This window comes from Oncorhynchus gorbuscha, linkage group LG21 (assembly GCF_021184085.1).
Source record: "Oncorhynchus gorbuscha isolate QuinsamMale2020 ecotype Even-year linkage group LG21, OgorEven_v1.0, whole genome shotgun sequence".
Taxonomy (NCBI): Eukaryota; Metazoa; Chordata; class Actinopteri; order Salmoniformes; family Salmonidae; genus Oncorhynchus; species Oncorhynchus gorbuscha.
This window is the reverse complement of record NC_060193.1, coordinates 13,128,040-13,145,768: the sequence shown is the minus strand read 5'-3', so window position 1 is coordinate 13,145,768 and position 17,729 is coordinate 13,128,040. Positions and strand designations below refer to the sequence as shown.

Genomic DNA, 17,729 nt, shown 5'->3' with positions numbered 1-17,729 from the left:
GACTGAGTCACTCAGCTTTATGGAGGTGTCGAGGCTACATGACTGAGTCACTCAGCTTTATGGAGGTGTCGAGGCTATATGACTGAGTCACTCAGCTTTATGGAGTGGTCGAGGCTATATGACTGAGTCACTCAGCTTTATGGAGGTGTCGAGGCTATATGACTGAGTCACAGCTTTATGGAGGTGTCGAGGCTATATGACTGAGTAACTCAGCTTTATGGAGGTGTCGAGGCTATGTGACTGAGTCACTCAGTTTTATGGAGGTGTCGAGGCTATGTGACTGAGTCACTCAGCTTTATGGAGGTGTCGAGGCTATATGACTGAGTCACTCAGCTTTATGGAGGTGTCGAGGCTATATGACTGAGTCACTCAGCTTTATGGAGGTGTCGAGGCTATATGACTGAGTCACTCAGCTTTATGGAGGTGTCGAGGCTATGTGACTGAGTCACTCAGCTTTATGGAGGTGTCGAGGCTGTATGACTGAGTCACTCAGTTTTATGGAGGTGTCGAGGCTATATGACTGAGTAACTCAGCTTTATGGAGGTGTCGAGGCTATATGACTGTGCCATCAACTTGATTATTTAGCAGACATCACTTGCTTATATTCAGTAAACACATATATATTAAGAATATCATGGAATATAATTGAACATTTTCGTTTCTCTTAGAATAAAAACCTTAGTGTAACAACAGTTTTTAGTAAGTAATACTGATGAGTAGAAATAAAAAAATATGTGTATTTTTCAGGGTGTGCGCGAGCAGGACAAATGAATAGCAATTCTTACACTATTGTTCTAAATTCAATCACCTTCTCCATCCCCATCATTCAGTTAATTGAAATTCAATTTTGAAGTCGTGCACAATTATCAGTTTCTATTTAGGTTTATGTCGCCCATTCACTGTCAGTTAGACACATTAGCAGCTTTGGCGTAATCAGTGATCTAACTCCCCCTTGTGGTGGTCTGGAGCAACGAAGCAGTGACGCAGGGTACCGTACTAAACCACAAATGACCTCTAAGTCCCGCAGCATAATTGGGCAACCACTGTAGTCAACTGGGTGGGACTTCCGACTTAATTGGCGATACCTTCTGGTGACCCTGTTGGAGTCATGTTCAAACGTGTAGAAGAAAATTGACTACTTCAAAATGGAGATTGCCTCAAAATGGGGCTGCCCGTGTGCTCACAGACGCTTTAATGGGAACTATATAGGGATGCTTTCCTTATTATGCCATAAACATGGGCTACATAAATCCACAAGATCAGGAGTAGCTTACAAAAAAAACAGAGGGAACAAATAAAAAATCTGAGGGAATGAATAAAAAAATTGGAAGAAAGGATAAAAACAGAGGGAACTAATACATTTTTTGGGGGGGAATTAATACAAAAACAAAAGGAACGGATTAGCCTGGCTGTTTTTTTCCTTCCACCATGACCCCAAAGGGGCTCTGTAATTTGTTTTGTTTTTGGTCACTCCTTGTATGCACTTGCTGAATGAAGAAAGGCAATTGGAGGGATTGGGCTTGTATACATGCAGTTCGTGTGTGTGTGTGTGTGTGTGTGTGTGTGTGTGTGTGTGTGTGTGTGTGTGTGTGTGTGTGTGTGTGTGTGTGTGTGTGTGTGTGTGTGTGTGTGTGTGTGTGTGTGTGTGTGTGTGTGTGTGTGTGTGTGTGTGTGTGTGTGTGTAAAAAAGAATAATATTTTATGCTTGCAGCAACATCATTTAATTAAATCAATAACATCTTAGGCGCTTTAGGCATTTAATAATTTCACTTTTCCTTTGATCTTTTCTGACATCTCATATTTCACACATGATCAAATTACAACAACAAAAGCATGAATACGTTAATAAAAGCAGGTAATATAATGACAATATTCACAAATTCTACAAATAATATCGGGACAAATATTTAACATTGATGTTACGGACTGTTATGAATTTGTGTGGATTTTAAAATGCATTTTAAAGTAAACTTGTCAGCATTTTACTGGATTTACAGAGTGGTCCTCTGTAGATCAGTTGGTAGAGCATGGCTCTTACAATGCCAGGATAGTGGGTTTGATTCCTGGGGCCACCCATTTGCAAAAAAAAAGAGTTGTATAATTGTATGCACGCATCTGCTAAATGACATGTAGTATTATTGAGTATCATGCCACTGTTAGGGTCTAGCTTGTGTTTGTGTGTGACCTCTGTACATTCATCTGCTAGTAAACATGGAACTCTTGAGTTCTCTCTCTCTCCAGCTACATGGGAGTCACATTGTTGCTTGCGTTCTTCTCATTGTTGCCGAAGTTGTCGTATTTGACGTTGCTGTCCTTAAGATGCATGTTGTACTGGGTGCCTAGTAGAAATTCAATTGATAGAATTATGAGCGAGGGAGAAGGAAAAGGAGAGATGAGACAGGGAGAAGGAAAAGGAGAGATGAGAGAGAGAGAGAAGGAAAAGGAGAGATGAGACAGGGAGAAGAAAAAGGAGAGATGAGACAGGGAGAAGGAAAAGGAGAGATGAGAGAGAGAGAGAAGGAAAAGGAGAGATGAGAGACAGGGAGAAGAAAAAGGAGAGATGAGACAGGGAGAAGGAAAAGGAGAGATGAGACAGGGAGAAGGAAAAGGAGAGATGAGACAGGGAGAAGGAAAAGGAGAGATGAGAGAGAGAGAGAAGGAAAAGGAGAGATGAGACAGGGAGAAGAAAAAGGAGAGATGAGACAGGGAGAAGAAAAAGGAGAGATGAGACAGGGAGAAGGAAAAGGAGAGATGAGACAGGGAGAAGGAAAAGGAGAGATGAGACAGGGAGAAGGAAAAGGAGAGATGAGAGAGAGAGAGAAGGAAAAGGAGAGATGAGAGAGAGAGAGAAGGAAAAGGAGAGATGAGACAGGGAGAAGGAAAAGGAGAGATGAGACAGGGAGAAGGAAAAGGAGAGATGAGAGAGAGAGAGAAGGAAAAGGAGAGATGAGAGAGAGAGAGAAGGAAAAGGAGAGATGAGACAGGGAGAAGGAAAAGGAGAGATGAGACAGGGAGAAGGAAAAGGAGAGATGAGACAGGGAGAAGGAAAAGGAGAGATGAGAGAGAGAGAGAAGGAAAAGGAGAGATGAGAGAGAGAGAGAAGGAAAAGGAGAGATGAGAGAGAGAGAGAAGGAAAAGGAGAGATGAGACAGGGAGAAGAAAAAGGAGAGATGAGACAGGGAGAAGGAAAAGGAGAGATGAGACAGGGAGAAGGAAAAGGAGAGATGAGAGAGAGAGAGAAGGAAAAGGAGAGATGAGACAGGGAGAAGGAAAAGGAGAGATGAGACAGGGAGAAGAAAAAGGAGAGATGAGACAGGGAGAAGGAAAAGGAGAGATGAGACAGGGAGAAGGAAAAGGAGAGATGAGACGGGGAGAATGAAAAGGAGAGATGAGACAGGGAGAAGGAAAAGGAGAGATGAGACAGGGAGAAGGAAAAGGAGAGATGAGACAGGGAGAAGGAAAAGGAGAGATGAGACAGGGAGAAGGAAAAGGAGAGATGAGACAGGGAGAAGGAAAAGGAGAGATGAGACAGGGAGAAGGAAAAGGAGAGATGAGACAGGGAGAAGGAAAAGGAGAGATGAGAGAGAGAGGGGAAGAAGAGGTGCAATGTTTATTCATTTGTTGTTTTTATGACATTAGTTCGGTCCAAGTGTTTCTCCTAGTCAGGTCACTAAGGTGATCAAGGGATTAGTTTGGAAAGCTAGAGGGCAACCTAATTGTCATGCAATCTAGTGAAAGAATACCTTTTCAAGAGTGTAAACTGAAGCACGTCTTTTTAAAAGTAGCATTGATTTCACAATTTCCCTCCTGATCATCGATTCATTGAATTAAGAAAGTGTATATTTGACCCACAGAACAAAACTTAAAGAGGCTCTCCATAAATGTTGTATATTTGACCCACAGAACAAAACTTAAAGAGGCTCTCCATAAATGTTGTATATTTGACCCACAGAACAAAACTTAAAGAGGCTCTCCATAAATGTTGTATATTTAACCCACAGAACAAAACTTAAAGAGGCTCTCCATAAATGTTGTATATTTTTTAGCCAGTAGTTCTGAAAGCCCAAAGCGTTATCATGTAATTGCTCTCGAACCCCTGCAGCTGTTCAAAGACATGCACATGCTTGGGCTCACCCCACAACCTCATTGGACAATGCTGTGCTGATCAGCTTTAATATTGCAGATAGATTGTGGCTTCCATCAATGTATATGTCTGTTAGCTGCATGTGTGACGTAACTACACCAGTCCTATTTATGATATCATTTACAAAGATTATACAATTTATTTATTTTTTATTCCAAAAATATAGTTTTTACATTTTTTTTAATCAATTAGTATATTTGAGTTTAAGCATAATTTTGTTGTAATATTTGTTCTGTCATTTCTGGTGGATTAAAGTGAAATTGCAACCAATTTTCTATGTCTTGTTTTAAAAACAGTGATATTTTGGGGATTATTTCCTTTTCAAATAACTGAAAGCGAGAGGTTGTAATCTGAATAAAGGGAAAAAGGCCATTCTTGAACATCGGGTGAGACATTCTTACTAATCTGCTAGAGAACCAGTTCAGATCTAAGTATAACCTTTGTATCAATGCACCTGTACACAGCCCATCTGTAAATATCCCACCCAAGTAAGTACCTCATCCCCATATTTTTTTAAATTTTTTTTGCTCCTTTGCACCCCAGTATTTCTACTTGCACATCATCTCTGCACAACTTCTATCTATCTATCTATCTATCTATCTATCTATCTATCTATCTATCTATCTATCTATCTATCTATCTATCTATCTATCTATCTATCTATCTATCTATCTATCTATCTATCTATCTATCTATCTATCTATCTATCTAGTGTTAATGCTAAATTGTCATTATTTCGCCACTATGGCCTATTTATTGCCTTACCTCCCTAATCTTACTACATTTACACACACTGTATATAGATTTGTCTATTGTGTTATTGACTGTATGTTTGTTTATGTCATGTGTAACTCTGTGTTGTTTGTGGCACACTGCTTTGCTTTATCTTGGCCAGGTCACAGTTGCAAATGAGAACTTGTTCTCAACTGGCCTACCTGGTTAAATAAAGGTGTTCTCAACTGGCCTACCTGGTTAAATAAAGGTGTTCTCAACTGGCCTACCTGGTTAAATAAAGGTGTTCTCAACTGGCCTACCTGGTTAAATAAAGGTGTTCTCAACTGGCCTACCTGGTTAAATAAAGGTGTTCTCAACTGGCCTACCTGGTTAAATAAAGGTGTTCTCAACTGGCCTACCTGGTTAAATAAAGGTGTTCTCAACTGGCCTACCTGGTTAAATAAAGGTGTTCTCAACTGGCCTACCTGGTTAAATAAAGGTGTTCTCAACTGGCCTACCTGGTTAAATAAAGGTGTTCTCAACTGGCCTACCTGGTTAAATAAAGGTGAAAATAAATCGATAATAAATAAATAAATGACTGAAGCCTTTAGTGAGATGTCTAATGGTTTAATATTTAATCATTTCTGCCCTCCGAATTCATGTTGATTATCTAAATAGACCAGTTCAATTTTGTCTGTCTTGCCGTTCCAAATAAAATACAATATTTTATTGCTGATATCATATATTTTTTAAACAAGACGCTAGGTGTAGGCAAGACCAGAAGAAAAAAGGTCATCTGGGATGTAACTAAGGAGTTAGTCAGTTAGTATTTTTTGTGTGATCCAATACGCATTATAAACTGGGATGGTTCGAGCCCCTGAATGCTGATTGGCTGACAGCTGCGGTATATCAGACCGTATACCATTGGTATGACGTAACATTTGTTTTTACTACTCGAATTACGTTGGTAACCAGTTTATAATAGCAATAAGGCACCTTGGGGGTTTGTGGTATATGGCCAACACACCACGGCTAAGGGCTCTGCCCAGGCACTCGTGCCTGAAGAACAGCCCTTTGCTATGGTATATTGGCCATATACCACACCTTCTCTGGCGTTATTGCTTAAATATAGTTATCATCATTTGGTTGTAGTTTATTATTTTGGTTGTTATTTACTATTTTACATCCAGGGTTACTAGACATAAGTTTAATCAATTGCATTAAAGATTCTCCAAAATTGAAATATTCCAGGCATTTATCTATAAATTCCAGTCGTACCTTATCAAAAGCCTTTTCAAAGTCAGCTATGAATACAATGCCTGGTTTCCCAGATGTTTCATAGTGTTTGTTTCCAGTGTATTATATTATCTCCAATGTATCGTCCATGTAAAAAAACTGTCTGATTAGGCTGAATAATATCCAACAATAGCTTTCTCATTCTATTCCAGCTATTCATTTTGCTAGATTTTTTAAAATGGACTAATTCTTTATTTACCACTTGGGTCCTGTTTCAGTAATGATGAAATCAGACCTTGTTGAGTATCTGAGTAAGTTCCTCCTCTGTAATTATGGCTTCACATGAGTCTTTCTGTACAGCTGTTCATTTCACATTATTATTAGGGGGAAAAATCCTTACAATTAGCTTTGGTTGTTGGAGGTGGAGGAGACTGATGCTGATGCTTGCTTCCTCTTTCAAAATATTGTCTAGTGAATCAAACCCTCCCCTAACACAGACGATGTGTGCGCCGCCTCATGGGTGTCCCGGTCACACTGTGACACAGCCTGGGCTCGAACCCGGGTCTGTAATGACGCCTCAAGCGTGCCAGTTGGGAGTTTGCAGTAAATTATTTTCGATAGTATTTCTATGTTGAAGATTTAAAAAATATTTGGTGCATTTTCTCCCATATTCCATCCAGTTTGTTTTATTTGTATAATATATTACAGTTGATCTTTCTTGAATAAATTCCTACATTTATTTGTGTTTTTCCTCTAATGTATGCTGTGCCTCCATGGTACCATTTTTATTGCTATCTAACTGTACTGTCAGTCCCTCTACTTCCTTTGTTAATATGAAGTATTTGGACCTAAATTGCTTTTGTTTTAAAAATGAGTATTGAATTGAATGGCCTTGAAAAGGAACATTTAAAAGTGTCCCATACAATAAGGGGACCTGCTGTACCTATGTTATGTCGGAAAAAGTCTGTCCTGGTTAAAAACAAATTATCATCCAATAGGCTTAGATTACTTTTTCAATATCCTCACCCACGTGGAAATTCTGTAAGAGTAATGTATATGCCAATAGTCCTTTTCTGCTTGGTTTCCAGAGAAATGCAGCCGATTGAAAGAGAAATGAACCAACTACAGAGGTCTATCCTCTAATTTAAAATGTTTTGTCAAACTTACGATGCATGGTTTTGATCGATGTATTCAATGTATTTTCACTGTTATAAAAATAACTAATGGTTAGCGCATGGACACAGGCAATCCCACTCGCTTCAGAGTGCACACGAGGCTAGCGTGTATCTCCTCCACTAAATGATGCCAGGTTAGAATGTAAGGACTCTGTGCGTCCGCCGGGAAAGGACCGCAGGTGGTTTATTATCATGCATGAGCCACGTCGAGTCTGAAACGGGAGGTTTAAAAAAAAAGAACTAGGTTGTTTTCATTCCTCTTTAAGTTTAGGCATAGGGGTGAAAATGAATAAAGGTTTAAATTTAGGAACAAGGGTTAGGTTAAGGTTAATATGGTCCCGTGTGGCTCAGTTCGTAGCTTGCAACGCCAGGGATGTGGGTTCGATTCCCATGGAGGACCAGTACGAGAAAAGTAATAAAATGTTTCTCTGTAAGTTTCTCTGGATAAGAGCGTCTACTAAATGACAAAAAATGCAAAACTTGTATGTATCATTTCAGTGGGTTTTTATATAATTATAACACATCAACACAAGTTTCACTTGCCTCTGCAATAAATCAGCTGAATAGGTGGGACAGGTGTTTTTCTCCTGCTTTTCTCTTTCGCTGGTTTCCCATGTTCTGTGTCAAAATAATCGACTTGAAATAATTTACTCAGTCAAAATGGCCACCAGTTCACCCATTATAGCATCCTAGGCCTGAACAGGGAATATCTGTTCTATTTATTCTATTTTATGTTCACCTAATCCTCCCCATCTAAATCCTTGGTCTGGTTTTACTGGGATAATATGAGCTAAGAAGTATAATATTACTATAATAGTAGCTAAGCAGGTTCAAAATGAATGTAAGTCAAAGTAAATATATATATACATTTTAAGCAAGATAGAGACAGGCACTTACTTGAATCTGTGCTGTCACAATAATACTTATTTTCTTTGTTCCTGTAAGACAAAACGGTTTAGAGTTACCGTCCATTCACAGTGGAAAAATATACTGTACTAACAAGCTTTTTCTGTCTAATATACTGACGAATAAAATCAACTGTCAGGATTAAGATCAATTCGATCTTTGGTTATTTCATGTTGACTGTGTAGATAGGACTCAGGACTGAGATAAACAGACCGATGTTGTGTTTTAGTGGTTGTTGAACAGTACTTACTTTCTACAGCATTTGTAGCATAACACACAAATCAATGCTATGATGATGATTCCCAGAGGCACCAGGACTGCGATGAATATGATCGTGTTCTTATCTGGGGGACAATGAAGAAGAAGACAGTTGCAACAACACTATATGTCTCAACAAGTATTAACATAATAGAGTACAGTACAGTATAGTACAGTATAGTAGAGTACAGTATAGTACAGTATAGTAGAGTACAGTATAGTACAGTATAGTACAGTATAGTAGAGTACAGTATAGTACAGTATAGTAGAGTACAGTATAGTATAGTAGAGTACAGTATAGTACAGTATAGTAGAGTACATTATAGTATAGTATAGTATAGTATAGTATAGTAGAGTGCAGTATAGGAGAGTACAGTATAGTAGAGTACATTATAGTACAGTAGAGTAGAGTACAGTATAGTAGAGTACAGTATAGTATAGTAGAGTACAGTACAGTATAGTATAGTACAGTATAGTATAGTAGAGTACAGTATAGGAGAGTACAGTATAGTAGAGTACAGTAGAGTACAGTATAGTACAGTATAGTAGAGTGCATTATAGTACAGTATAGTATAGTACAGTATAGTACAGTATAGTAGAGTACAGTATAGTACAGTAGAGTACAGTATAGTACAGTATAGTAGAGTACATTATAGTACAGTATAGTACAATATAGTACAGTACAGTATAGTAGAGTACAGTATAGTATAGTATAGTATAGTGCAGTATAGGAGGGTACAGTATAGTAGAGTACAGTAGAGTACAGTATAGTAGAGTACAGTATAGTACAGCGCAGTATAGGAGAGTACAGTATAGTACTGTATAGGAGAGCACACTATAGTAGAGTACAGTATAGTACTGTATAGGAGAGCACACTATAGTAGAGTACAGTATAGTACAGTATAGTAGAGTACTGTATAGTAGAGTACATTATAGTATTGGATGATTGGATGATTTTCCTGTCATGCTAAGAATTCAAAATGTAACGAGTACTTTTAGGTGTCAGGGAAAATGTATGGAGTAGAAAGTATATTATTTTCTTTGGAAATGTGGTAAAGTAAAAGTATAAATAGTAAAGTACAGATACCCCAAAAACGACTTAAGTAGTACTTTAAAGTATTTTTTACTTAAGTACTTTACACCACTGAGTATAGTACAGTATAATACAGTACAGTAAAGTACAGTAGAATATAGTATTAGCTCCAGTCAGTCACGTACCCAGGCCTCCGCTGGTATCCGTCTTCTCAATCTCACACAGGTTGCCCTCGAAACCCTCTGGACACTGACAGCTGAATAAATCTACTGTAATCTCAGAGCATATACCGTTGTTCAGACAGGGGTCACTCAGACACAGGCTCTCTGAGAAGGGGGAGGGAAGAAATAGAGGGAGGGGATGGGGAGGGGAACAGAGAGAGGGAGAGAGAGGGGGGGGACAGAGAGAACGTGGAGGGGTAAGTCTGTTATCGAAGGCATTGCAGTTCATTTTGCACACTCACGTTGTTCTTATTGTAGCTACTTGGGCACGAACGTATGATCAGTAGCAATACACGTACTTTTGTAGCAGTCACGTGTGAAGTTGAAGATAGTACAGACGTGTGTGTCGGAACAGCCTTTAGGTTGGCACACGGCGCCCGAGGGCGTACTCTCACAGGACAGGGCACAGTCCTCTGTCACAAACCTCTCTTTAAGCTGGGGAGGAAGGGAATGGAGGAATGGAATGGAGGGATGGAGGCATGGAGGAATGGAGGGATATGGGTCGATATGGGGGGAGAGAGAGAGAAAAGGAGGGGGAAAGAGACAGTTATACATCATACAATCCTGTCTCAACACCAGTTCTTAAATTCACTTTAGTCATCAGATTTTGTGTCTCATCTCAACAACTGACTGCACTACAGTATTGATCTCTTATTGTATATTATAAACCGGGTGGTTTGAGGCCTGAATACTGACTGGCTGAAAGCCGTGGTATATCAGACTGTAGACCATGGCTATGACAAAACATAACATTGAACTTTTCTAATGACGTTGGTAACCGGTTTATAATAGCAATAAGGCACCAAGGGGGGTTTGTGGTATGTGCCATTATACCACGGCTAATGGCTGTACGCAGGCAATACGCATTACACCGTGCCTAAGAACAGTGCTTAGCCGTGGTATAATGGCCATATACCACACTTCCTCAGGCCTTATTGCTTAATGACCCCAACAGGAAGTACCGGTCCAGGTAGGTGTAACCACTCGCTGTATCCTTCTGTACTAAGTTTTACTGCATTTTTACTATATTCTACTCTATTTTAATATATTAACTCACAGGGTAGTATCTATCCAGGTAGGTGCAGCCACACTCGCTGTAGGGAACACAGATGCCTCCGCTCATGGTGAATCCTGGGGAACACTGGCACCCCTCAACACAGGCAGTGAAGTCACACTCGGAGGGCGCGGCCAGATCAGCGCAGGAGGCAGGGCAAGGGGTCATACACTCAGAGTAGGCACTGTTGGCTACACAGCTCAGGACTGGAATGGGGAGAGAGAGGGAAGGTGAGAGAGAGGGTGAGAGAGCAGGAGGGGGAAGGGAACAAGTGAGACTGTGTCTGCATGTTTGCGTGTAAATGTGTGCATTTGTGTGTGTATAATAGCATGTCTGTCTGTCTGTCTGTCTGTCTGTCTGTCTGTCTGTCTGTCTGTCTGTCTGTCTGTCTGTCTGTCTGTCTGTCTGTCTGTCTGTCTGTCTGTCTGTCTGTCTGTCTGTCTGTCTGTCTGTCTGTCTGTCTGTCTGTCTGTCTGTCTGTCTGTCTGTCTGTCTGTCTGTCTGTCTGTCTGTCTGTCTGTCTGTCTGTCTGTCTCTGTCTGTCTGTCTGTCTGTGTCTGTCTGTATATCTTACCACAGCCCAGCTGTTGTCTCCAGTTGCCCAGTTTGACTCCAGCCTCTTGGCAGGCCAGGGCATACACCTCATAACTGTCACAACGCAGGGAGTCGGTTTCCTGATCCGCACACAGGTCAAACAAACAGTCCCTAGAAGAACACGCACGAGACGTTGAGTCCACAATATACTTCAGATACATCTATACACTCTTGATAAACAGGGTCAAACTTGTGACTTGTGTGTACCTGGAACCCGAGCCCCCCCAACACACACACAAACAACTTCTCTCTCCCTCTCTCTGTCTCTCTGTCTCTACTCACTCCTGGAAGCTGTAGGGGAGTAGTGATGCATGGCAGGCAGCGAAGTATCCTGTAGGGTCTGATATGGCTCCACACTGTTTAATACCCTTGAACTCAGCCAGCTGAGCGTCAGTACAACCTGCTGTCTCAAAGCCTGTCTCTGGGTCGGTCTCAACATCACGCCTAGGAAGGGTGAAGAGGTGGAGGAGAGGTTGAGGTATGAACTGATATTTCAGTTTAAACATTTTTATAAAATTGCAAACATTTCCAAAACCCTGTTTTTGCTTTGTCACTATGGGGTATTGTGTTTAGATTGATGAGGGGAAAAAAAATATTTAATCAATTTTAGAATAAGGCTGTAACTTAACAAAAAGTAGAAAAAGTTAAGGGGTCTGAATACTTTCCGAATGCGCTGTATGTCCACTCAATCATCTAAACACACTGTTGGCTGTGTTTATAAATACAGTAGATTATGAATGTATGAATTAATGAACCAACAAATAAGCTAATGAAGGAAATGTGTTGACATTATGTTTATATATAATCCAGTGATCCCCTCTCACCTGTGCAGGTGCACCATCTTGGGGAGTTCTGATGTCACTAGCTCCGCCCCCTGCCTGTCAGTCACCCTCCAGCTACTTCCAAACTCTTCAAGGTTCCGCGTCACGGTTCCATCTGGTTTCATGTACTCATTCCTGGAGACCCCATCATAGTTCCCACACAGACCCCTCACCCTGTCTCTGTACGTACTGGGTAGGATCACCTCTGTTAAAGAGGGAGGGAGGGAGGGAGGGAGGGAGGGAGGGAGGGAGGGAGGGAGGGAGGGAGGGAGGGAGGAAGGAAGGAAGGAGGGAGGGAGGGAGGGAGGGAGGGAGGGAGGGAGGGGGAGGGAGGGAGGGAGGGAGGGAGGGAATGAGTGAGTGAGTGAGTGAGTGAGTGAGTGAGTGAGTGAGTGAGTGAGTGAGTGAGTGAGTGAGTGAGGATAATATATAATAATAATATAATAAGGAGTGACTGACTAACTGGTGCCATCCCTTTCTCGTCTCTCACCTCCGTGCTGCTTGCCGTCGAAGCGTACGGTCATGCCGAAGTCGGCGACCAGCTGGACGTTCTTCGAGTTTATCGTGATGGTCAGGCCGCCTCTAGGACTGACAGGAAGAGCCACACGCTCACCGTTCACCTACAGAGAGAACGGACGTGATTAGATTAGAAGTGTTTTATATTGGTGTTGTGGCTCTACAGATGATCCGAACCGTTTTAAACCTTCATATGCATCAGATATGATCCACTAGTGGGTCTCAAACCCCCATTTGGAAAACATAATGTCTCTATGTAATAACAACCCAGCACATGCAAATGAAAATCTCCACTCACAACACTGTGAGATTCATCTCCTCTTCCATTCAGTCTAAATACAGTATGTTCTTCCATCCACTCTAAATACAGTATGTTCTTCCATCCACTCCTAATACAGTATGTTCTTCCATCCACTCCTAATACAGTATGTTCTTCCATCCACTCTAAATACAGTATGTTCTTCCATCCACTCTAAATACAGTATGTTCTTCCATTCACTCTAAATACAGTATGTTCTTCCATTCACTCTAAATACAGTATGTTCTTCCATCCACTCTAAATACAGTATGTTATTCCATTCAGTCTAAATACAGTATGTTCTTCCATTCACTCCTAATACAGTATGTTCTTCCAACCACTCTAAATACAGTATGTTATTCCATCCACTCTAAATACAGTATGTTCTTCCATCCACTCTAAATACAGTATGTTATTCCATCCACTCTAAATATAGTATGTTCTTCCATTCTCTAAATACAGTATGTTATTCCATCCACTCTAAATACAGTATGTTCTTCCATTCTCTAAATACAGTATGTTATTCCATCCACTCTAAATACAGTATGTTCTTCCATCCACTCTAAATACAGTATGTTCTTCCATTCTCTAAATACAGTATGTTATTCCATCCACTCTAAATACAGTATGTTCTTCCATTCACTCTAAATACAGTATGTTCTTCCATCCACTCCTAATACAGTATGTTCTTCCATTCACTCTAAATACAGTATGTTCTTCCATCCACTCTAAATACAGTATGTTATTCCATCCACTCTAAATACAGTATGTTCTTCCATTCACTGAAAATACAGTATGTTCTTCCATCCACTCTAAATACAGTATGTTCTTCCATTCACTCTAAATACAGTATGTTCTTCCATTCTCTAAATACAGTATGTTCTTCCATTCACTCTAAATACAGTATGTTCTTCCATTCACTCCTAATACAGTATGTTCTTCCATCCACTCTAAATACAGTATGTTCTTCCATTCACTCTAAATACAGTATGTTCTTCCATTCTCTAAATACAGTATGTTCTTCCATTCACTCTAAATACAGTATGTTCTTCCATTCACTCCTAATACAGTATGTTCTTCCATCCACTCTAAATACAGTATGTTCTTCCATTCACTCCTAATACAGTATGTTCTTCCATTCACTCCTAATACAGTATGTTATTCCATCCACTCTAAATACAGTATGTTGTTCCATCCACTCTAAATACAGTATGTTCTTCCATTCACTCTAAATACAGTATGTTGTTCCATCCACTCTAAATACAGTATGTTCTTCCATTCACTCTAAATACAGTATGTTGTTCCATCCACTCTAAATACAGTATGTTGTTCCATCCACTCTAAATACAGTATGTTGTTCCATCCACTCTAAATACAGTATGTTCTTCCATTCACTCTAAATACAGTATGTTCTTCCATTCACTCCTAATACAGTATGTTCTTCCATCCACTCCTAATACAGTATGTTCTTCCATCCACTCCTAATACAGTATGTTCTTCCATTCACTCCTAATACAGTATGTTCTTCCATCCACTCTAAATACAGTATGTTCTTCCATCCACTCCTAATACAGTATGTTCTTCCATCCACTCCTAATACAGTATGTTCTTCCATCCACTCTAAATACAGTATGTTCTTCCATCCACTCTAAATACAGTATGTTCTTCCATCCACTCCTAATACAGTATGTTCTTCCATCCACTCTAAATACAGTATGTTCTTCCATTCACTCTAAATACAGTATGTTCTTCCATCCACTCTAAATACAGTATGTTCTTCCATCCACTCTAAATACAGTATGTTCTTCCATCCACTCCTAATACAGTATGTTGTTCCATCCAACTCACCAGTACTACTTTCTTCTGCAGGAATCGGATACTGACTCCGTAGACATCGACATACACCTCATCCAGGTAGGAGACCTTCCTGCTGCCACCACGACGGACGTTCTTCCCCCGCACCTGCAGATCGACCAGTGAGCTGGGGAGGTCGTGACCCTGGGTCAGGGTGTAGGTGTAGGGGCCCTGGAAGTGGTGGGTGAGCCCATCGAACGTACGATAGTGGGGGTCACCGTGGATATTGCACCTGTTGAACTCTGGAGAGGGGGTGGGAGGGAAAAGGGGAAGAGAAAGCTGTATGAGCAGGTAGAAACATTCCAATCATACAGCAAGATAATATAGGCTGTTATAAGGCCAAGGTTTGTGTGAGTATTGAGTATTAGTATCTGTAATAGTATCTACTAGTACTACTAGTGGAATTAGAGGTAATATTGCCAATATTGGGAGTAGAATTGAGAGACTTACTCTCAGGTTTGCAGTAGAGTTCTCCATATTTGTCCAGAATGCAGACAGAATTGCCGGGGCATTTAACGTCTGAGCAGGTTATGGAGCCTCCCAGGTTACAGGTACACTGGCCATCACAGTGGTCCGTCAACCACGAGTCACCCACCTGGAACACACACGTCAGGATTATGACTGACTGTTGATTCTAGGAGTGTGTCAGTAACAAAAACAATGATGATAGGATCTTTTGGCACAGGGGTAATATCAGACATCAGACAGGGGTAATATCAGACAGAGGTAATATCAGACAGAGGTAATATCAGATATCAGACAGAGGTAACATCAGACAGAGGTAATATCAGATATCAGACAGAGGTAATATCAGACAGAGGTAATATCAGACAGAGGTAATATCAGACAGAGGTAATATCAGATATTAGACAGAGGTAATATCAGACAGAGGTAATATCAGACAGGTAATATCAGATATCAGACAGAGGTAATATCAGACAGAGGTAATATCAGACAGAGGTAATATCAGACAGAGGTAATATCAGACAGAGGTAATATCAGACAGAGGTAATATCAGATATCAGACAGAGGTAATATCAGACAGAGGTAATATCAGATATCAGACAGAGGTAATATCAGACAGAGGTAATATCAGATATCAGACAGAGGTAATATCAGACAGAGGTAATATCAGATATCAGACAGAGGTAATATCAGACAGAGGTAATATCAGACAGAGGTAATATCAGACAGAGGTAATATCAGACAGGGGTAATATCAGACAGAGGTAATATCAGATATCAGACAGAGGTAATATCAGACAGAGGTAATATCAGATATCAGACAGAGGTAATATCAGACAGAGGTAATATCAGACAGAGGTAATATCAGATATCAGACAGAGGTAATATCAGACAGAGGTAATATCAGATATCAGACAGAGGTAATATCAGACAGAGGTAATATCAGATATCAGACAGAGGTAATATCAGACAGAGGTAATATCAGATATCAGACAGAGGTAATATCAGACAGAGGTAATATCAGACAGAGGTAATATCAGACAGAGGTAATATCAGACAGGGGTAATATCAGACAGAGGTAATATCAGATATCAGACAGAGGTAATATCAGACAGGGGTAATATCAGACATCAGACAGAGGTAATATCAGATATCAGACAGAGGTAATATCAGATATCAGACAGAGGTAATATCAGACAGAGGTAATATCAGACAGAGGTAATATCAGACAGAGGTAATATCAGACAGAGGTAATATCAGACAGAGGTAATATCAGACAGAGGTAATATCAGACAGAGGTAATATCAGACAGAGGTAATATCAGACAGGGGTAATATCAGACAGAGGTAATATCAGATATCAGACAGAGGTAATATCAGACAGGGGTAATATCAGACATCAGACAGAGGTAATATCAGATATCAGACAGAGGTAATATCAGATATCAGACAGAGGTAATATCAGACAGAGGTAATATCAGACAGAGGTAATATCAGACAGAGGTAATATCAGACATCAGACAGAGGTAATATCAGATATCAGACAGAGGTAATATCAGACAGAGGTAATATCAGACAGAGGTAATATCAGACAGAGGTAATATCAGACAGAGGTAATATCAGACAGAGGTAATATCAGACAGAGGTAATATCAGACAGAGGTAATATCAGATATCAGACAGAGGTAATATCAGATATCAGACAGAGGTAATATCAGACAGAGGTAATATCAGATATCAGACAGAGGTAATATCAGATATCAGACAGAGGTAATATCAGACAGAGGTAATATCAGACAGAGGTAATATCAGACATCAGACAGAGGTAATATCAGATATCAGACAGAGGTAATATCAGACAGAGGTAATATCAGACAGAGGTAATATCAGACAGAGGTAATATCAGACAGAGGTAATATCAGATATCAGACAGAGGTAATATCAGACAGGGGTAATATCAGACATCAGACAGAGGTAATATCAGATATCAGACAGAGGTAATATCAGATATCAGACAGAGGTAATATCAGACAGAGGTAATATCAGACAGAGAGTAATATCAGACATCAGACAGAGGTAATATCAGATAATATCAGACAGAGGTAATATCAGATATCAGACCAGACAGAGGTAATATCAGACAGAGGTAATATCAGACAGAGGTAATATCAGACAGAGGTAATATCAGATATCAGACAGAGGTAATATCAGATATCAGACAGAGGTAATATCAGATATCAGACTGAGGTAATATCAGACAGAGGTAATATCAGACAGAGGTAATATCAGACATCAGACAGAGGTAATATCAGATATCAGACAGAGGTAATATCAGATATCAGACAGAGGTAATATCAGACAGAGGTAATATCAGACAGAGGTAATATCAGACATCAGACAGAGGTAATATCAGATATCAGACAGAGGTAATATCAGACAGAGG

The 17,729-nt window shown here is 40.1% G+C and overlaps 1 protein-coding gene across 1 annotated transcript in view; it reads right to left on the bottom strand.

The window, feature by feature from the left end:
• Nucleotides 1-1,697: 1,697 nt before the first annotated feature.
• LOC124008878 (IgGFc-binding protein-like) overlaps nucleotides 1,698-17,729 on the bottom strand; it is a 78,992-nt gene continuing 62,960 nt past the window's right edge. The window contains exons 71-83 of the mRNA XM_046320475.1: nucleotides 15,275-15,419; nucleotides 14,819-15,066; nucleotides 12,647-12,776; nucleotides 12,160-12,361; nucleotides 11,618-11,779; nucleotides 11,316-11,446; nucleotides 10,745-10,947; nucleotides 9,987-10,122; nucleotides 9,652-9,792; nucleotides 8,426-8,519; nucleotides 8,167-8,207; nucleotides 7,813-7,887; nucleotides 1,698-2,339 (exon numbers count right to left, since the gene is read on the bottom strand). Of these exons, the coding sequence (XP_046176431.1) occupies nucleotides 2,242-2,339; nucleotides 7,813-7,887; nucleotides 8,167-8,207; nucleotides 8,426-8,519; nucleotides 9,652-9,792; nucleotides 9,987-10,122; nucleotides 10,745-10,947; nucleotides 11,316-11,446; nucleotides 11,618-11,779; nucleotides 12,160-12,361; nucleotides 12,647-12,776; nucleotides 14,819-15,066; nucleotides 15,275-15,419 (1,806 nt within the window). The 3' untranslated portion in view covers nucleotides 1,698-2,241. The remainder of the gene's footprint in view (nucleotides 2,340-7,812; nucleotides 7,888-8,166; nucleotides 8,208-8,425; nucleotides 8,520-9,651; nucleotides 9,793-9,986; nucleotides 10,123-10,744; nucleotides 10,948-11,315; nucleotides 11,447-11,617; nucleotides 11,780-12,159; nucleotides 12,362-12,646; nucleotides 12,777-14,818; nucleotides 15,067-15,274; nucleotides 15,420-17,729) is intronic.